At 47.1% G+C, this 22,101-nt stretch overlaps 2 protein-coding genes across 2 annotated transcripts in view; one reads left to right on the forward strand and one right to left on the reverse strand.

Annotated features, from left to right (window-relative positions):
• Positions 1-17,950, reverse strand: part of kalrna (kalirin RhoGEF kinase a) — a 107,293-nt gene extending 89,343 nt beyond the window's left edge. The window contains exon 1 of the mRNA XM_067229403.1: positions 17,884-17,950. Within this exon, the coding sequence (XP_067085504.1) occupies positions 17,884-17,950 (67 nt within the window). The remainder of the gene's footprint in view (positions 1-17,883) is intronic.
• A 1,496-nt stretch (positions 17,951-19,446) lies between these two features.
• Positions 19,447-20,447, forward strand: LOC136967368 (ropporin-1-like). Its single transcript, XM_067261138.1, has 3 exons — positions 19,447-19,550; positions 19,904-20,054; positions 20,262-20,447. Exons 1-3 carry the CDS (start codon positions 19,447-19,449, stop codon positions 20,445-20,447), a joined length of 441 nt encoding a protein of 146 aa, XP_067117239.1.
• Positions 20,448-22,101: the final 1,654 nt, after the last annotated feature.

Genomic DNA, 22,101 nt, shown 5'->3' on the forward strand with positions numbered 1-22,101 from the left:
ACACTCATCATGGAGAGCCCTTCGCACACCAACAAGAGAGGCAGGGGGGGACAAGCTGTTAGTTACCACTGGAGCTGCAGGACAGCCACACTTTGGTGTTATGCAGTACTGTCTCATGCACATGTTAGTCCCAAAGCAACTAACTGTGCATATACGTGCAATGTATGTTGTCCTAGCTGGAATAGAACCAACAACCTCAGCCAAGTACTTCCAACACAGCTACACTGAACCGTTACTGTCTAGCTTCATCCGGATCAGTAAATAGCCTAGTCCATTACACAGTCAATGAAGGAGAGATGGATGAGCAAAGGCACTGACCTCCATGATGCACCAGGGGCCATCCTTCACTGGGATTTGCCAGAAACTGAGCACGGGCTAGGCCTGTGATGCCATGGCTGTGCAGGGCCACATGTACATTAATGAGCAGTACTACTGGCCTCATAAGACAGCTAGGCCTCATGTTGCACTGGGGACACATTAAGGGGTCGGACCTGCTGAAGGATGACTCAGAGGCCTGTATTTCCTTAACCCTGGCAGCTAGCAGATGTAAAGCTTTTAGCACCTCCAGCTTCAGGATTCACAAACGTATGCACACGCACGCACACACACACACGTGTGCACACAGACAGGCGTGTGACTTGAGGACAAGTAGGATATTTCTTCTTCCCAACATAGGAGCTGTTTAAGTTGTTTTGACAGGCAGAATTTATTTCCCCAGCTCTATCAACACAGAGGCCGTTTCCCAAGGTTAGCCTGTAAACAGCACCAGCGATGGTGTGAATGTTTTATCAGTGCTAATGTTGGAGCAGGCAGCATCCATCACAACCCTGCAGTTTCCACATCCTCTAATAGAATGTAATGGTTCAGCTCAATCACACCACTGCTCACAGATACTGAATAACTAGGAGAGACAGCCAACCAGCACAGACAATGACCAGTCCAATATAGAACTACTGACAAGAGTGTTCGGCAATAAATCATGAGCTAACGGATCAATAAATCTACCCAACCAGTGTTTGTGTGACCAGATAAACACAAGCTTCCCTTTAGGAAGTCAGGAGGAAAGGTGAGGAGAAGAGAGGAGATGAAAGGTGAGGCGAAGAGAGGAAAGAAGAAGAGAGGAGAGCGCCTCTGCCGTATTCCAGCTACCAACCCTATAGGGAGGGAGGGTCCTGAGGGGGGTTACAACAGCAAGGCTGCCCTTCTGGTAACTCATTCCGCATTCCGCAGAACGCCTCAGGAAATTTTAAACCGGCATTAAAATTCATTACAGCACATTATAGCGCTTTTATAAGCACTTGGTTCCCTATCATGTTTAGTGTGCTCAGCTCCAAGGGACAGAACGGAACTAGATTTCTTTGGTGATGAGAGGGAACAATGTGATCTAGGGTGATTCACCGTTCTCAGTTTCTCTAATCTGTGTTTAATGTAATACATAGATGTTGTGTAAGGTCTGCTGACCCAGAGGCTAAAAGAGCTGACTGTTGTTCTCTACAAGGGCTCGTTCCAGGATGCGGGACGTGATGCTGCCAGAGGTCTACAGTGTTCTGTTTCCATGTCGAGGAAAGAGAAAGTCTCAATTACCCAAAATGGTGTGGTCAGACTGAGGGCCAACTTTAACAGGCCCGAGGAGCCACATGCCAGAAGTGCCTCTGTGCTCTCACACCAGTCACCATTCGTTAGTCACATTCAGAGGAGGGAAAGATCTAAAAAGAGCTGAGAGTGAGGGAAGAAGTTGTTCACGGAGAGAGAACTTCTGCGTTTTAAGTACAAAGAGTACAAAGCAGGCTGGGGGAAACAAGTCTTTTTGGAACTATGTGAAACATGCCGCTCAAACTTTCACAGGAAGTTCACCTGTTATTTCAGGATGGAGAGCTGTGAGCGGATGCACTGTAATGTTGGAGATGAAATCTTTTACAATCTTCCCTCACTCAAGACATGAGTGAAAGCAAACACGGGAAGGCTGGGTTATATATCCCCTCCCTGCCAGAACCAGCTTCATGACTCATAAAGGAGAAAAGAGGGTGTGTGTGTTTGTGTGTGAGTGTGCGAACGTGTGTGTGTGTGTGTTTGTGTGTAGGAGAGAGTCTATCCGAGAGAGGCGGGCCATGAATCAGTGCGTGGCCTACCTTACTTCCTGTTTTCAGGAGGAGCTCAGGCAAGGTGTAAATCACGAAGACCCTTCACACCCCAGCCTGCCCTCAGCTTGCCAGTCTGCCTGCACACATTTGATAAAGTAGTCCACTCCCTCTCTCTGGATACAGACTGACCTTGCAGCCATTGACCCCTGACCCTTCACTCTGGGTGGTAGTGTGTGGGGATCAGGACCTGCAGAACAAGTTCAACTCCTCCTGTTCCTGAGAAGATAACACTTTAACTTTAGTCCAGGGAGACCTCGGTTATAGACCAGAGAGACCTTCACTGGGGTGCATCAAAGTGCAGAGTCAACTCAGTATTCAGCAAAAGCAGGAGAACAGGAGCTGTCAGCTACACTGGGAGCTGTGCTCAGAGGGAGACAGAAGGGCTGAGATGTGGTGCAGGAGAGATAACGAGCTCCGATCAGAGGGGGGAGGACACAGCATACTCATGCTGACTATGAAAGCGAGCTCAGCTCTGAACCAGACTGTTAGCTTCGACAAAGAAAACACCAATGTGTTCCTCTGGGCTTCCATGCAGCTATTAAAACATTGTCGGATTCAATTCTTTCATCCAATTACCCCGAGTTGTCCACTAAAGGGTAGAGGAGTCCATCAGATAAGACGTCTGCCCAGGGAGGGGGTGCGGTGGAATGGACTGAAACCCAGCCAACACTCCCTTAACCCCCCCATATTGTTCTGTCTATTCACAATGATCCAGACAAGGGACTCTGCCCTAAGCTTCTGTCAACAAATCATGTCTTAATACAAGGTGCAACTTTTTTCCATTGAACTGTTGGGATAAATGCTTCACACAGTTAAAAGTGAGTTTGTGGAAGGTCCTGGTTGTCATGGCTTGAATAAATACCAATGTATCGCAAAAGCACGGTCCATTCTGAACCAATAAGGTATGCAAATGCTGACCAGGATTTCCTTAAACAAATTCAGTTGTACTGATTTGAATGACAGTTACTGATTTGCATTTAGTTCCTGGAGTTGGTATTGATAAGGATGTCATGTGTACCCTACACGACTCTTTTCGGCAGCATGCGAGCAGGTGTGTGTTTGAGATGGAGTGTGGAGGGTAATATACTGCAGGCCTCAGGTTCAGCAAAGATTTCAAACGTGTGATACATTTACATTTTATGGACCCTCCCTTGCCTCCCACTCACATGCACACACACGCAAACACACTACACACTGCACATACACAAACAACACAAATGCTCCGCACTACACACATTCACACAGAGCCCTATTTCAGCAGCCCCCTCGTCTAGTAGTAGTAACCTTGTAGCATGGCTTTCCTGTTGTCACGTCAACCGATATATCTGGCCACAGGAAATGGCAGGTGAGACCCACAGAGTTCAAATGTTGGCTCTTAGCAACAGCTGCCACGGTAACACGGCGACCTTAATCGTTTCCTGTAGGGGGACATATTTCAGCACAGCAGCCAAAGAATAAACGTGGACAAATGTCTTTCTTCACACGTAAGTGTATTTCTCAGCGTGACTGTAGTCAGCCGTGTGTGAGTCTTCCTGTGTCTGGGTGTGTGGTTACATCTGCTGCTTTATATATCAAAAATTGGTTGGACTAATGTATTAATTCTGTGTGTGCAGTCTTGCTAGACTCATTTATTCATTGTTCATTGCTATCATTCCCCCCCCCCCCCCCCCCCCAAAATTTTTTATTTCAGATTTTCTTTACATTGTACACCACATTTTCCAAACCATAACCACACACTGCTCATCAACTGGAAACTGCTCCTAATCCTACAGATTCACCTCTATCTCATCATGGTTAAAACTACAGAACTGTTTTTGCTAGAAACTCAACCCCTGTGTAGTCGGTGTTTGCTCAGCTTATGAGGGTCCATCTCAGCCAGACTCAACACACAACCCTTACTTAGCGGCAGAAGGAAGGACTGACTTCATTAAGAGAGCTCAGAAACATGTACTGTGGTCTGGTCTGGTTAGGCCTGGTTTGGTCTGGTTAGGTTTGGTCTGGTTAGGTATGGTCAGGCCTGATAAGGTCTGGTCTAGCCTGGTCTGGTTGGGCCTGGTCTATTATCATCTGGCCAGGACTAGTCCTGTTGTTTAAGTCAGACAGCAGCAGCAGAACAGCACCCTGGGGCAGTTCACAGACAGACATGGACACATCAAAACAAACTTTTATTAGATGTTGGTTTGTCTCCCTTGACATATGAAGGATGTAAAAAACAGATTTAAACTTGAAAGGAATCACTGGAAAAACGGCTGCATTGCTAGTTTAACTCTAGGAATCCTCCATCCGTAAAAGCAGGAGTAGAATAAACAATAACAAAAAAGTAGTTGAGACAGCAGAATGCACCTTTAAAGTATTTCATTTTCAATGCCCCTTTTTTTTTCCATTTTCCACTGATGTTTCAGGGAGAGAAAAAGCCCTCAGCCCTGGTCGGTCTGGGTTCCTTAATGCAATTCAAGCATGTCAGTTTTCCAGGGACGGTAGCACAGGGAGCATATCAATGTCAAGTGGAGATGGGGAGAAAGGGGGTGAGGAGGAAGGGATGATGAGAAAGAGGAAGGGAAGTTGGCCCCGAGAGATAGCTAATGAACCCAGTACCCAGAATCCTCTTGTGCACCACATTGACACTTCCTGACAACCCGCTGAGACATTCCCGCTCACCCCCAACGGTGCGGTACCCGTAAATGGAGGTATAACACACACACATGCATACAGTCCACTAACAGACAAAAGGCACTCTGTGTATGTCATACACTTGACAACAGAGGTCAGATAAGAGTGTGTGTGTGTGTTTGGGGGGGGGGGTTACAAGCCAATCAACACAGCCTCCCTCCATCCCCGCCTCCCCTTGCCACGATGGCTCCCTCCTGGAGAGACACCGGGCTCTGACCAAGTGGGCACAGTGGGAGGGGGCCAGGGCCATGGTTGGCACAGCAGGAGAGGGTCAGGGATGGCTGGGAGGCTGCTGGCCATGACACCTGTGGAGACACTAATGATGATGTTGTGTTAAGCAACCATCCCCCCTGCGTGCCTTCCAGCACATTTACACTCATCGTTGTCATCGTTTCCACCTATTATCATTAAGTGCTGAAAAGTAGTAATTGGCTTGCTCATGCCTGAGGCCTTGTCCATGTGCCTATATTTGCCATCCCCCCTTCTCTCCACCTCCCACTCCACCTCTCTTTCCCTCCATCTCTCCTTGTCTCCTCCTCCATCTTTGCCTCTCTGTCCCTCAATCCTCAATCTCTCACCCCCAGCCTCACCATGTCTCCCTCCCTCCATCCCTCCCTCCATCTATCCCTCCCTGCTGTCAGAGCGAGGTCATTCCGTCCAAGCGTCCGACAGAAGGCTAATAGTACGGCAAGCTGGCAGGCTCACATTTCCCCCTGTCGTGCAGACCACATCCATCATCGCCACAAACCCTTCTAAAGAATTACTGTGAATGACATTTCCAGTGCTTAGGATCTGCCATAAACGAGCACACACACTCTCTCTCTCTCTCACGCACACTCATACACACACGACTTGTCAGGCAAGTCATGCAATCTCAACAAATCACACCCAATCCGTTTACGTTGCTAGGCAGCCTATACATAATGCATACCGGAGGAATGTCAAAGTAGCCAACATTATGACAGCAACGTCTGTCAATGGTCTTTCACCCGTCATTCTTGTCCAGTCTGAAACACACTGCCGTTCAAAGGCAAGGAGAAAGCTTTCACTTTCGTACTGTGGGAAGGGTAATAACACAGGAGAGATGAGGGGGCTGTCAGCCAGGCACTAAATTCTCTCTCCTCTCTCCCCACCCTCTTACACCTTTCCGTCTCTCTCATAGCTCCCTAACTCACCATTTCACACAGGAGCCCATGCAGCGAAAACAAACATCTTAACGTTTCCAATCTACAATTATAGCTGCCAGTCATGAAAGGCGGGGGAGAGGGGAGGAGAGGATTGGAGAGGAGAGTAGAGGACAGAAGGAGAGGAGAAAAGAAGAGAAGAGAGAAGAGGAGAGGGGGGGAGAGGAGAAGAGAGGAGGGGGGGGGAGGGAGGTTGGGTTGTGTGTGAAAGAGGTAGCTAGTTAGCTTTCCTCTGTTGCTGCAGTGCTACTATAAAAGACTATTTGTGGCGCAGTTCTCTCAGAGTTCACATAGCATACATTTTTAGATAATTGAGTCAAAGTGAGAACTTAATTCATTGTTTCCATTGTCGCAACAATGTGCTTAAAAAAACACACACACAAGCAGCTGAAGTCTATAAATCAGATGAACTCACAGCTAGGGAAACAAAGGAAGACCTTGTCTGTCAGAGGGTCCATTATGCAAAGCCACACAGAGCAGATACAGACAAGGTGGAGGCAAAAACGAGGCAACAGGGAAAAGTGTTGACTCTGAGGAGACAGTCTAAAATGAAGACCACAATTTAACCAAAGGCATTGGTTAAATGTCCTATACATGTCTGTATAGGACATCCTCCACTAACATTTATGCCATTCTCACAGTCGATAACTCTGACCACACTGTTAGCCTGCCTTCTGCTCTCTCTGCCTCCTGCTTAGCCTCTCTCAAAGCCAGCGTGCCTGGACTGTCGGATCATCAATAGGTCTGACTCATTTAGCCAACAGAGGGAACCAATTCCATTAACCCCCAACCCGCCCTTCTAGCGCTCGTCTCATTCTGATGACCTCATAGGCGTGATGTTCTACCACACTGGGCCTTCTGTGGGCTGAGTCAGCAGATGCAGCCTTGAACTGTACACAGGCCGCCTCCTGCCCCAGCTGGTCTGGCCACAGACACAAACAACAGAGAGTAGAACACGAAAGAATAGACGGAATCGTATTAGTGTAGGATAATAGCAGACATAACCTTTAAATGAAGCATTTGGACACAACATATACAGAACAATGCATCACACATCAAATACATTACCAATACACGCCTGGGAAGGGTGCCCAGAATGTAAATTAGAACGCAGTCTAATGCCATTATGTAAAATGTATTGCTATAAATGTCGTACAGTACATAAAGGGATTGATGACACGTAAGCTACAGTATGTTGGTGTCAGTCCTGCTTGATTGGAACCCTGACATATCCGTGTTTCCCTCTCAGAGCCCAGCAGGTCTTCTGTAGCAGTGCCAGCTGTAATTCCCTATATGCACAGCCTAATCCCACACATGAGCCTCCTGTTAAAGCCCTATTTAACTCTAATGTGTTCAGCTCAGACGCAAATAATAGAATAAGAGGGCAAATACATGCTGCATATAGACGCTAAGCCACCGTGTGGACCGCCTCTTAGAAAGCAAGGACGGACTTGAACCCACACAGAAGTACACTGAGCTGCCTGTCTGCCTGTCTGTCTGTCTGACAGTCAGCCTGCCTGTCTGTCTGTTTGACAGTCAACCTGCCTGCCTGTCTGTCTGTCTGCCTGCCTGCCTTCCTGTGTCTGTGTCTGTCTGTCTGCTTATCCGCCTGTCTATACGTCTGCTTGTTTGCCTGTCAGCCGGTAGGACAATCAATCTCTGTTAAACTCTCTGGGAGGGTTTTAAAAGTCACATGCCAGACAAAAGGCACACATGTTTCCCATAGGTAAGGACAGGCACGAGATTCTCTCCTTCATTTCAGTCCCTGTCAAGTGTATCAGTTACCCAGCCTGACAGCTGAGCTAGCCTAAGAGAGGGGACCGGCCTGTGGGCTGGGGCTGGAGTGGGGGGCCAGGGCTGAGGCGTGGGCTGGGGCTGGAGTGGGGGGGCAGGCCTGAGGCGTGGGCTGGAGTGGGGGCTGGAGTGGGGGGCCAGGGCTGAGGCGTGGGCTGGGGCTGGAGTGGGGGGCCAGGGCTGAGGCGTGGGCTGGGGCTGGAGTGGGGGGCCATGGCTGAGGCGTGGGCTGGGGCTGGAGTGGGAGGCCAGGGCTGAGGCGTGGGCTGGGGCTGGAGTGGGAGGCCAGGGCTGAGGCGTGGGCTGGGGCTGGAGTGGGAGGCCAGGGCTGAGGCGTGGGCTGGGGCTGGAGTGGGAGGCCAGGGCTGAGGCGTGGGCTGGGGCTGGAGTGGGGGGCCATGGCTGAGGCGTGGGCTGGAGTGGGGGGCCATGGCTGAGGCGTGGGCGTGGGCTGCGGCTGGAGTGGGGGTTGAGGAAAGCAGACTACAGGACCCGCATGCACACTTGTGGAGTAGACACCAGCTGTAGCCGACACGTATGTGAGTATGTGGGTGTCAGCTGCCATAGCAGGAAGAGGGACATGACAAGCAGGTACTCGCTGGCGCCTGGTGACGTGACTAAATACTTCTTTAAATAGATGCAGTAATGAATGTGTCTGATGACACACCATTATGTTTTGCGTCACGTATAGCCAATCTCATTCATTCCAATTAGAATATGATACGGGTGTATGGATATGCAAGTAGCTACAGTAGTTACTTTTCTAGAATGTACCAGATATTAATTATAGTGCATGTGTGCATCTGGTCAAGTGCTTTGTACACAGCCTGTCGCATATTGCTATCACTACCAATCTGTCACACTGAAGTCATGGAGAGTCTCTCCATAGACTCCCTGGAGTCTCTTCAAAGCCTGGTTTAATCAAACCCTCACAGTCCTCACACTCTGCTGGAAACCCATTGGTCAACATTGTTCACTTAGTTCTATTAATAAACCAACCACACACACACACACACACTCATAGGCCACGTTCTCGGGATCTGTTCAGTCAATTACGGCCAGTCGGATGCTGGAACTTTTTTCTTCCATGGCGTGCGGAGAGAAGGAGTCCACCATGACTCGGCAGTAGTGACTGAGCCTTCAGCCTCCCTGCCACTCTATGAGTTCTAATTACTGCTAGCGACATGTGGTTTTAAACCCAATCTAGGGAGCAGGGAGGAAGTGGCTTTGCATTACGAGGTGGGACTGCGTTATGACGCAGGCACGCATGCAGACGTGTCATTTGAAACGTAACTGCACGGTATACACAGAAACTGACTGACATTTGTAATTTCCTCTGAAAGAAAGAAGTAGCCCACAGACTTTGGCGAACACCAGAACCAAAAGCTCCAATGCCAGACATGGCTAGCCCTGCCAGGGCTAGGTTAGTCTGCATAGCTGGCACACCTCCATCTGTGGTCAAACAAATAGGATTGCTTTCTCCATTATGAGGAAGTATGGCGAAGATGTGTGTTTGTGTGGTCGAGTTCAGAGAGGGATTGCTGTGTTTTCCAACGTCTAGAACCAACACACCAGCCAGCCGTCTCTGCAGAGGGCTCAACCACAGCATGCAATACCCCCAGGACCCCAGCGCTGAGGACACTGCGTCTTCAAAGCCTCACACCAGTCCATCACACAGGCAGTCAGGCAGTCAGGCAGGCAGGCAGGCAGTCAGGCAGGCAGTCAGGCAGTCAGGCAGGCAGTCAGGCAGTCAGGCAGTCAGGCAGTCAGTCAGTCAGGCAGTCAGGCAGGCAGGCAGTCAGGCAGGCAGGCAGTCGGGCAGGCAGAGCCATAGCCAGCTGACAGAATCAAATGAAAACAGTTGACCACCAAGCAAAACAAGACAATGCCAGCCTCAGACTATGTCTGCAGTCATTCACACTTTAAGTTAAAACCAGCCACTCAGCACTACCCAGTGTGCAAAAAAAATATTTTGGCAAGGACGGGATGACTTCAAGTGTACCTAACGTGGTCATATACTACATCTTGCCTGGTTTCCATCATAACGGTCACTCTTGCCTAGTCTTCTACCCATAGTGCCCAGAGAGGAAGGGTCTAGCAGGGTCTAGGGGCTGACTTGGCACCCTGAGGGCTTGGCTCTCACCCACTCCTTCGCAGACAGACTTTCATCCCACAGATGGTTAAGTTAGTTTATACTGGCACTTCGTACTGGAACTGCAGCTGTGAGTCTCTTAATGCCAACACTCCCTCTACATTCATTAACTGGCCAGCTGGGTTAGACACAGGTCCAACTAGGCCACTGTACCCCTCTCCTACAGCAGCACATACAAACACACACACACACAGAGTGAAACACACGGCCTCCTCAAGATCCACCCGTGTGTGTGTGTGTCTCGGTTGATGGAGTGGTTCCTCTTCTCTCCCATGGATGGAATGTACAGCACGAAATACAGCTGCCATTGATGATCACATGACATTCCTCAGGACTTGAGTGTTCCTCCAATGGACTCTGATCTCGGATCAGTATTCCAATATTTCCTCTGATGGTTCCTGTTAGAACTAGGGAGGGGTTGGGGGGGGCTGACTCATAGTTGGAGACTGGGGGTGAGGGGGGGGGGGGGTTTAGTTGAAAAAGAAGGTGGTCATTATGAGTATAGATAGAATGAGTGTTGTTCCATTGATCTGAAAGAAAGACATAGTTTCCTACTTGGGCAGAAGTCTAAAGGGCCAGTTTAATGTAGATGTGATGAGCGGGTCTCTAGCAGGGAGAACGGCTTTTCCAGATGTGTCTAGTAAGGTTTAACATATGAGGCTAATATTGGGGTCTGGAGTGGTGAACTTGGCTGTGTTGTGGAAGGTTCACAGTGAGCCCAGACTGTGTGTAACTCAACCATCCAGACCCTTAGACTCTGAAATATAAATAAAACTAATAAAAGTATGGTCCATAGGTTCAAAGGTGGTCTGTTTCTCAAAAACACAATTAATTAACTTACACTGAAGAAAAGACGGTCTAGAACCGAGCAATCCTTGTACAAATACACGATAACACACAAACACACACGTGTTGGAGTGCCCGAGTCATGTCACACACAAGCAACATATTGACACTGGCATCTTGTTTAACACACACACACAGTGAATGTCAAAGCTGGAGGTCAGCCCATTCATAATGTCTGCCGGACACTCAGTAAGCTGGACCATGCTCCACATGGTCCTCCCAGCTCTATAAACAGCACTAGCTCCCGGGGACTATCAACATACCACCTTGGTTAGGCCAAGATCCACAGAGGAACCCAAGAGAGATAGACTATGCCTAGAATACCATGGAAACATCTTCACATCCACAAGCGCCATTACACGGTATTGGATTGCAATATATTTTTTGGGAGGGCTTGAGACCGATTTGACTTCTTACGATCTAGCTGCATTGCCTAAAACACTTAGCAGAGATTGGACATAGATGTAGAGCAGCAGAGAAGGTCATTTTAACAGCCATCACTTCCTGTATCTCCCTGGGCAGCTCTCTCTCTGACTTCCTCTCACATCCTTCACCCCTCGTCCGTCCTGCTCCAGTTACAGCTGAAATATGGAGTCTCTAAAAGCGTGAGCCAAGCATCTTTCTCTCCTCACTGTCTGCCGACCTGGCTCCTCTTCTTTGAGTATTTGGCTTACCCAGGGCTTTCTCCCTAGGCGTGTGTGTGTGTGCGTGCGTGCGAGTTCGCTTGTGTGTGTGTGTGTGCATGTGTGTCTCTGCGTGCGTGTAGTGGAAGACCTTTCTCCTGGGAGGTGCTGAACACAGCACCAAACCCTCCGCTCCGCAACACTCTGCACTTTCTAAAGGGTCTATTTATGAACGGGCCTGAATGACCCACTACAGAAGAACTCTGTCTTTCAGGACTCAAGAGCAAACAGCAATAAACATGAATCCTCACATTATTATTATTTTCCTGTCCTTAACAGAGGCCCTCCCTGACAGGGTCTGTCAGCAATCAAATACAAATGATTCCTTATAAATATCACTGTAATACATGCTGATTGGGACTGGAAGTGAGTGGAACATGTCATGGACCAGGCCAATGGGGTGCACAGACTAGGCCAGACAGCTCCAGGCCAAGCCTGGCCAGGCCTGGCCATTAGAGTCGAGGTAGTGCGTGTTTGGGGGCTGGAGCCTGAGCAGGATAATGAAATATTCATGAGAGCTCTCCAGTTGCCTCCTGTGATGCCCTTGTGGTTGAGACTGAAAAGGGGCTGCTGGGATGCCAGAGAGACACAGAGAGAGAGGGAGACAGGGAGAAAGAGAACGAGAGAGGGAGAGAGAGAGAAAAATTGAGGGGAAAGGGAGAAATGGAGAGAAAGAGAGAAAGAGGGAGGGAGAGTGAAAGGCCACGGCACGACCATTGACAGTGTGCAAGGGGGAGGGAGAGCATTAAGAGGGCGGGAGCTAGAAAAAGAGAGGATATTCCTTTTCCCTTGATACAGCCACCCTCTGATGTGCTTTGTTTCACCCCCCCCCCCCCCCACCCCCCCTAGAGAGAGAGACCGCTGCTGGCCCAAACAGGCCGGCACAGTCATCCAATGGGGGAGCTCACAACAACAACAGTGACATCGCCATCCCCAGGAAGAGACATTGAGCACGAGACCACCGCTGAGATAGGTATTGTCCAGCATGAATCCGTTTGACATAAGTGTGACGCTGGCATTGCCGAAAGATGTTGGTTGAAAGTCCTGCGGCACTGATTTACTCCTGCAGTCCCCATTGTTTTGGCAAGGGGAGAGCGGGAGAGAGAGACAGAGACAGGAATCCTGTGAAAGCAACCCTGTCAGTCACATAAAGCCTATGAAAACCACAGGGAACCTGTGTTGAAGACACTGTATCACCCAGCCCTGTGTTTTATTGAGCTGACAGAATAGGGACAAATCTATTCCTACTGGGCTGACTGGAGCCAGTCAGGCCGGTCCGGCCTGTCACAGTCAGCAGCCGGAGCAGGTCCCTGTTGGCAGCTGGCATCTCCTCACTGCTGTCTGCTGCCTCATCTGACGTGCTGCTGGGGAGGGCAGTCTCCACACACACACACACACACACACACACATACACCAATGCACATACACACATACACACACACACATACACCAACGCACTTACACACAGGCACATACACTCATACACTTACGCACATACACTCACGCACATACACACATACGCTCACGCACATACACTCATGCAAGCACGCATGCACTCACATACACACAAAACATGCCATTACACACAAAACAGGCAGTTACACACACAGAACGCATTTGTAAGCACATAACTGCCCGGTCCACACAGTACACAAAAGAATGCACATATAATCTGGCACACTTCATACACACACAAACCCACAGACACACAGACACACACACACACTCAAATACTCAGACATACATATGCGCACAAAGCCACACACTCAGAAAAACCCACACAAATCTATACACTCAAACAATCTCTCACACACTTGTATAGCTCTGTCCCTGTACGGTCTCTTATCTCCTGACTAGCTAGCCGCTCAGGAGCCATCCTGCTATTACACTCACATTATGGGGACCGGCAACTAATTGGACGTTCTCAGAGGTCAATGCCATGCTTGACCCTTGGGTAATTAGTTTACCACCGATCCCCTCAGTCGGCCCGGCGACAAGCAACTGACTGACATTACATTTCAGCCAGGCTCTGATTGGCTGGAGTCACCACAGACCCATCTGGCTAAAAGAGGATTGGTGCATTAAATCAATACTGGTTGGTTGGACACCAACGCTGGTCCTTTAAGCCACCAGTATTTTTTTTACATTACAAGCAAGAATGGCATAGAGGCCTGATATGTGTGGTACTGAAATCACTAGATCAGATAATCTCCCTTTTCCAATATTAATTATTGCATCCATGGATGTCCTACAATCACATTGATTGCGAAGAATGTCTCTCCTATGTTCTGATCCAATTACAATGGTTGAAGAGCAATCATTCAACATCCAGAGCTTTAGCTGTCTTCTCAGAATAAAGCCACACACTGTCCTCTGGGAAAAACTCTCCTTCAATTCCACTAAAAGCCCCCCCATTTCAGCTGTGCTAATCAGATCTTTCTCCATTAGCCTGCAAGGCTAACCAGGTTCTTTCTCCACCACTGGCATATGGTTAGACATGAGGACTGGGAAGACTGAGAAGAAGCATGCAGCTTTTGGGATAGGAAGGGGCATCCCTCTGGCTTTGTTTATGTCCCCCCCCCTCCCTATCTCCATCACACCCTCACTCCCTCCATGGACAGATCATGACTCAATAATCCTCACAAATCTTCTCTCACTCTCTCTATTACCCCAGTGGTTTACATTGGCCAATTAGCCATCTGCCGGCCTCTCTGGTGAGCCTGGCCCAGACACCACCACGCAGAGGAGGGAGGAAACACACTAAACACACAGCGGAAACACACAACACACTCTCACATGACAACACGGACACACAAACTCCCCTCGTTCACACACACACACACACACACACCTCACCAGCACACATCCTATTGTCGGGACTTGACAGTATGGGGCATCAGACCCCATTGTTCTCTCCCTGCCCCCCCCCTCTCCGCTTCTGTTCCACCGCCATGCTTCACAGAGCACAGTAGCCAGGACTGGTACCAGTCAGGAGGTTACCAGGGGGAGGAGGGGGAGGGCTGCTGTCCTGGGTCAGTGCTCCGTCTTTCTCTCTCTCTGTCTGTCTGACTGCTTGCCTGCCTGCCTGTCGGCTGACGTGCCTGTCTGCTTGTTTACACGTCTGCCTGTCTGTGCGTCTGTCTGCGTGCCTGCCTGCCTGCCATTCAGTTCAGTCTTCAATTCAGCAATGGAAGGCCATAAACATCCATTGAAATATCTTCCTGCGGGTAGAAAGCCAGAAGCACTCAATTGCTTCATGTATGTGGGCACCACACACCTCATCAGCGGAGCCCTGCTATGGACTGGGGGACACATCTAGCCATCCCAGCAGCACTCAGAGCCTCTAAATGTAAAGAAAAGGCGGGACCCTGACCAGCAGGAGCTGGGTAATGAGAGTCATAATAACCTGAGTGCTCTTAGCCAGCCTGGGTGTACATCTGTTGGGTGGGGGACAGGAAGGGAGAAAGATAGAGGGAGCAGAGATAGGTGTGGGAGAAACAGGAGGAGAAAGGGGAAATGGTGGAGCAAAGGGAGAGAGGGAGGCTTTAAGTATACAGTCTGAGAGAGGGGAAGGGAGTGAGAGAGGGATGGAGGGGGGGAGGAGGAAAGGTCCTGGAGGCATTGGGGTCAACCAGCTGCTCTGACAGATGATATGACCACAGTGACTGAGTCCTCTCCAGCCTCGTCTCCAGCCACAGCACAGCAGAAGCTTTACAGCACTCATAATGAATAGGGGCCCCTCTCCACCATGTCCTAACCATGCAAGACCTGATTTACTCAGGATGTGAATTTTTTTTAACCCCTATTTCAGTCATGGTAGCTGAATTTTGATTAATATTTGAGTTGATGTCTGGTTCGTACAATGGCACAATGGCCTAACTCTTGTCAGAGACTTGAAGACTTGTTTATCTGTCTGAGAAATACTTTTTTGTTGTTGCGGAAGGGCACAATCAATGCAAATATTGATTGTTGAGCTGGAATGTCAATCTTCTGCAATTATTACCTGACCTGACTGATGAGGCCTCTCTCTCAGCTTGGGCAGAAGGAAAAATTACCCTGCTTGTCATCGCCATGGATACCAATTACATCCCAACCGAGAGGCAGACAGACTGACAGACGCATGTTTTCAAGGCTGTCGAATTGCTTAGTACACTCAACAAGCCTCCAAAGCCTCACAAAGAGTACTTATCGACGACGTAGACGTGGCTTCCAGTCAGAATCCTCCTGGACAAAGATGAGGGGAATTCAAGTTAACATTGAAGGTTGATCTGTGTCTAAGCCCTGTGTAAGCAGGCGGGGAGTCTCCAGTCAGTCTCCGGACATAAACCCACTCTACAGCTCTTTCAGGGCCTGCTGTCGAGAACGGCTAAAAGCTCATTCGGCCGAGTAATTGTCTCTCTTCACAGCATAAATGCCACACCCACCGACATATACATGCACAGTTACATTCACAGACACACACATTTACTCTTGGTTGAGGGGCCAGTTGACTATTCTTTGAATGTGTGTGTGTGTGTATGTGTGTGTGAGTGTGTGTGTGTGTGTGTGTGTGTGTGTGTGTGTGTGTGTGTGTGTGTGTGTGTGTGTGTGTGTGTGTGTGTGTGTGTGTGTGTGTGTGTGTGTGTGTGTGTGTGTGTGTGTGTGTGTGTGTGTGTGTGTGTCAATTGTTCCTCAGTCCAGTCAGATCAATAAACTATCAATGATAGACCAGAGAGACAGGGCCAGATGTCTTGGGCTCCACTCCTACTATAGCCACAACAAAGTCCTCTAGCTTCTTAGCCTTCTGATTCTCTTGTCCCTTCTCCCCTGGGTCTATCCTCTAAACCAGTTCACTCCCCTGCAAGGATCAAACCACATGGACTTGGGTGGTTTGGGGGGAAAAGACTGATGCTCTCTATATAGCTCAGTCTTTCACCAATCCATATGGGTAGAGGCATACTGAGAGAACTCTAGCAGGTTTGAACTCAGGTCTCCCACTTGGAAGTAGTGTTGATCTTGTGATCAACTGTTCCTCTCATGGTTCGGGCGTTGTCTCCACCCCCAGAGGCAGCCTAATAGATTAGACTACATTTACTAAGAGGCTGGCGTGCATGACGCTAGTAACAGCCTCTTCACTATGACCTTCCTCTCAAATGAAACAGGATACGGGGCCTCTATTCCAATAGACTACTGGAAAAAAGAAAGGAAAGCTCAAATAACTTTCTATTGACTCTCTCAATATTGCTATATTGTATTGAAATTTGTAAACTTCAAAGCACTAGTTCCACAGATATCCTTATGAACAGAAGGTCCTGGTTGGAGTAATAGACTGATGAGAGGAGATTTCAAACCAACTATTCCACACTACTAAACAAAGCTGGAGCACCCAGGATGAGGCTGTGAAGAGGTTCCAAGACTGAGGGATCAGATAGAGTGACTACAAGTAAGGGTGTGCCCCTGACTACAGCAGCGCAGAACACAGGGTGTGTGTGCGTGTGTGTGTTTGCGCGTGTGTGTGGATGTGTGCGTGTGTGGATCTCTTCTGGATTATCTGGCAATTTACAGCACTCCCATCCCAATCCACCCCCAAACATAAGTACACATGAACACAAACACACACACAGTATCACACTGAAAACAGTGAGACATTCTTGTCTGATGTTCATTTATCGAGGTGTGTCTTAACTGTCCATTTGGAAGAATTCAGAACAGACTCAAATCTAAGGACAGGTTCATGGTACATATCACTACAAACTACAGGCACATTCCAACCATTCCTGACTGAGTTGAGATCAGTTGATGTGCGTGAGTGTACTTGTGTGTGTATGTGTGTATGTGTGTGTGTGTGTGTATGTGTGTAAGAGTGTGTGAGGCAGTTGTCTGAACACACAAAATGTCTCTGCTAAGTACCATCAATACTTGAAAAACTGCTAATTTGTGTGTTTGTGTGCATGTCCATGTGTGTGTGCGTGTGTATTTCTGTTTGTGCATCCCTGGTGTCATTGGTTGATTGCATCCCAAACAGAGTGCAGTTATGTCATAAATAATATAAGTAATTGCAATAGTATTAGAATCCAGTCAGACTAACAAGGACTGCAGTAATACAACTCATTTTCTGGGTATATTTCTAAATAAGTCAAATAGGTAAATTTCTCAAATCTACTACTACTATTACGATTACAAACTATATTTTTATGAGCAATAACATCTAACCATTTATATTTACGCTTCGGGACATTAGTACCTAAATATCACATCCTTGAACAGAATCAGTGGTGGCTTCAAGACTGTAACCAAGGCACAACCCTTCTGCACACACACAAACAATAGCAGACCTGCCTTTACACAGCGATGAAGGCATCAAAACGTTGTGAATGCACACCAGGCAGAACATTCGATTCAACTGTAGTTTATTCACCTTATCCTCATCTTACCTGTTTTGAAAAACGCATCCGTATCCGAATCGTTTGGTCCCTCCTCGGCAGCTTCTGCTGAATTCATGATCTCTCCTTGAGGATTTCAAAGATACAATGTAGCGCGAATAAATCCAGTGATTACAGTAACCCCCAAATCAGTGCTTCTCCTTCATGTTCTTGAGTTCTTTATTCAAGGCTGCTCCCTAAACCCAGTCGTGGGTTTCCGTCCTTGTTCCAAGCTCCGGAGCTTGGCCGTATTTCGCTCTATTGTTTAGAATTCAACCTCCTCTCTAGCAGCCCCCGGCGCCACAAAAGGAACCCAAGGCGCGTGTGACACAATGAAGATGCCGTACGATAATTTCAAATGGGCAAGTCTAGTTAGTAAAACAAAACCGAAGAACTCATTGATTAAGTATAATAAAGCTACAGCATAACACAAGATGATCTGTAGATAGAGAAAGCTATATGGTTGCTTTACAGCGGTTTCTTAGCAGTTCATCCGTGATGTCACGAAATCTGCATAATGGAAGTGGTTTTGGCTGTAGGAGCATCTGTGTATTCCTAACATCTTGTCTATAACTCCTTGCAGTGGCTAAAAATCCTTTGTATGAAAATCACAAATATCCATCGATTACCTTCTCATAGGTATTCAGAAAACGCGCAAATCGTAGTTATCTCAGAGTATTCTAACAATAGCTCCGACTCGGACCCTCCGCACCATCCTCCGCCCCTATACCCACGCCTCCTAAACACACTCCTCTCACTTTCACTTGATTACTGCTGAGATCGGGAGAAAAACATAAAATGCCTTTTAGGAACGCCGAAATTAATTTGTCAATACAGTACACAATGTCATGATCTGTCAAACAGGCCGCAATAGTCTGACAGCATAAGACAAATTAACCTACAGAGTTGCAGCTCGCAGAGTCTCGAAAGATAAAAAATAGTAGGCTAGACAAAATAATAATAATAATTTAAAAAATCAATAACAATCATTCGACAAATTTGCAAGCCTATAATGGCGTAGCCTAATAAATATAAATATTGTGATAGGTTTACAAACTTGTTAAATCATACATTTAAAAACTTTTTACACATTTAAATGAACGCGTTAATGGATCATATAGGCCAGTCTATAACATAGTATGTTAGGCTAGATAGTGAGGTTAGATTGTTGCATTTGTCGCAATAGCTTATCAGGCGGCTGTCAGAATGACAGTTACATTCATAGCGTACTCGTGGGAATACTCGGTTTTCTTTGCATTGTGCAAATATAAGTTAGTACAGACATCTAGTGGCAGAGATTGTGCCCTACAAGAATATGCAGTCAACAATGGAATAACTGACTATTAAAGCATCTTTCAAATGCTATTACCTAGAAACGCGTATTCTTGTTTATTGAGAAACCCAAGATATTTTAAGTGAATTTTAAATCGATCTTCTCTCTTGATGCCCATTTCAGTAAGATATTTTTCCATCCTCCTAATAACATCTTGTGTGATAGGCTACTGTAAATACAGCATAATCTCTATGCTCTATCTGTCTTTCTGTCTTACAGTGTTGTGTTCTTTCATCTAAGACATGTCTGCTTCTGAGGTCCCACCTGAACTGCCAAAGTTCATTGGTAAATTCACCAAAGAAATTGTGCAGTATCAACCAGATGATATCATCGACTTCTCCATCAAGTAAGTTCAAAGCAGCCAACCAGTTACAGTCTGTTAAGATGCATTTCACAAAGCCTCATGAACAGAGCTCTTGACTAAGATTTAAGACAAATATTTTATTGTTGTCCAGGTACTTCACAGCATTAGTGAAAGGAGAGTGTTTTTCAATGGAGCGTAAAGCCTTGGCACTCACCCCAGAAATATTAGCTTCCCTACATGAGCAGGTACACCTTGTAATCAGATGTCTCTTCTGTCTGGTTCTTTCCTGTCAAAGCACTTGCAGGGGGCACATTTGGAAAAATCAAATAGTAAACACATTCTGTCAAATGATTTGTGTGAGTCCTTGTGAAACTGTCTTCCCAGTTATCCGACAGAGGAAAAATTAATAGGTCTGACCTGGCAGTGTTCTGGAAACTTGTGAACATTGAGGAGGACACCTTGAACCACATCCTCGCTCTGGGACAGTTTGAAGATCAGATTGAGTGGGACAAGTTCCTGGCCTCGTGCTGCAGTTATCTTGGACAGGTAAACCCAGCACAGGCAGCAGCCTGCACTTCAACTCACGCAATTGTTACATGAAAAAGGTAATGATTAAAATACAGTGGCAGGAACATTTCTTCTGCAACTTCTTGATCTACAATCAAATGCTTGACCACTGAGCTATACCTATCCCCATAAAGGACTATGTTTACTCCAATAGGTATTTAGCAATGTTATCGCCTGTCTTGTCAGACTATCAAAGAGGCGTTGACTCAGGCCTGCTACACAATGAACTCTGACCCTGATTGTAAGCCCCCGGACGCATGCGTGCCCTTCGGAACCTTCCAGATGCTCTACAAGTTCCTAGCAGAGAAGGATGGAAATGTCCTGAAGGAACAGATAGACGGCGTACTGACACATCTGAGGGGGAAAGCGTGAGTGAAGTGCATTTAAAACACTGTGTAAACAGCCACCACCTCTCAGGATTAAAGGGTAGTAGTAAACATTTAGTCATTTAGCAGACGCTCTTATCCAGAGCTATCTGGCCATCTGACTCCCTGACTAAACAAGAATAATAAAGGGATTTAGGCTCTGACTTTATACAATGTGTTTTAGAACTCAAAGTACACTTCTGAGTTACTTAGTTTAAGTTAAATTCAGAATGAAAGTACTTAAATTAATATTTCCTATTATTCATGTTTGTCCTCATACATGTCTTTTAGGGAATCAAGCAATGGTGTGGTGAAGGTGTCTGACTTCATTCATTTACAACTGGATCTAGTGCCATCTATCAAGACACAGTGTCTAACAGATCACTTTTCTTAAGGTGTAAATAAAAATACATTTGTCAGATAAAGAATGTGTAACAAGAAATGTATATTTCTGTCAAACATTGTAATTTGATGAGAACTGAGTTTGTATGTGTATGTGTGTATGTTTGTAAGTGCGTGCACATTAGAATTTTTGCATTCCTGCATGTGTGAGTGTGTGTGTGTGCATATGTGTGTGTGCACTCTCCAGAGACCCTGCCCCAGCCCTTGGAACAGGCCCTCCCACAGATGGTCCTGCTGGGTCACCGGGTGCCAGGATGTTAAAGGCTTCCTCCACACACACGGACACTACACACACACACACACACACACACACACTATATATATACACCATTATTTCAAGTTATTTACAGCATGCTTTCGAGTTGCTTTTTTTGTGCAATGCAGTAAGCAGTCCATTGCTTTTCACTTTAAGTCATAAATAAATATGTGTATAAATTACCTTTTCCAGCGACATGTATTGTTTATAAACACTCCATGCAACGTGTCAAACAAACATGACACATAATACTAACATCTCACACATAGCCAATGTCAAGTCTGAGTAATGTAATATAATTGTATATTGGAATGTGTCTCCAACCTTATGGTAAATTAAATGATATAGCACAATCTCTCTCCCTTGATTGCTCTGATCATTCCAGCCCATGCTGTTTCCATGGTCACCTGAGCGTGGACGGAATGTTCCGGGATTGTAAGTGGTGCTCTGGGCCAGAGGGCTGCGGGCCATCGAACCATGGCCCATCGAAACGTTACTGTGGCACAGAACTCTGGTGCAGGGCCAGGCTCTTCGTGCTTTCCCACAGCCTGAGACAAATGGACAGCATATGGTTTAAGCCCTCAACAACCCTAATCAGAGAGCTAAATGAGCTCCAACATTAAACTTGCGATTCCCTCTAGCAATTCACTTGCACCAGAGACAATCTCCATCCCTAACACGTGAGGCGAGTGACGGGATACGAGTTATTTAACAATGTGACAGTTTGGCCGGCATTACCCTGGGGACTCAGTCTACAGGTCAGAGGTCCAGAAACTCAGAAGAAAGAAATGTAAACTAGCTGTAGCCCAAGAGAAGGATCCTGGCTGATTGTCTGTGGGAGCACTGAGACAGTTGTTCCAGACCAGTTACAGAGAAGCTCCACTGCTGTGTCTCCTCAGTAATAACACAGAACAGTGAAAGTCAAGAGACTGTGAAACACCCTGTCAGAGTGACTGCTTCTCACCGCATGCCTTTGGTCTACACTCTCATTTGTAGATGTCTT

The sequence above is a fragment of the Osmerus mordax genome, chromosome 2 (genome assembly GCF_038355195.1).
Source record: "Osmerus mordax isolate fOsmMor3 chromosome 2, fOsmMor3.pri, whole genome shotgun sequence".
Taxonomy (NCBI): domain Eukaryota; kingdom Metazoa; phylum Chordata; class Actinopteri; order Osmeriformes; family Osmeridae; genus Osmerus; species Osmerus mordax.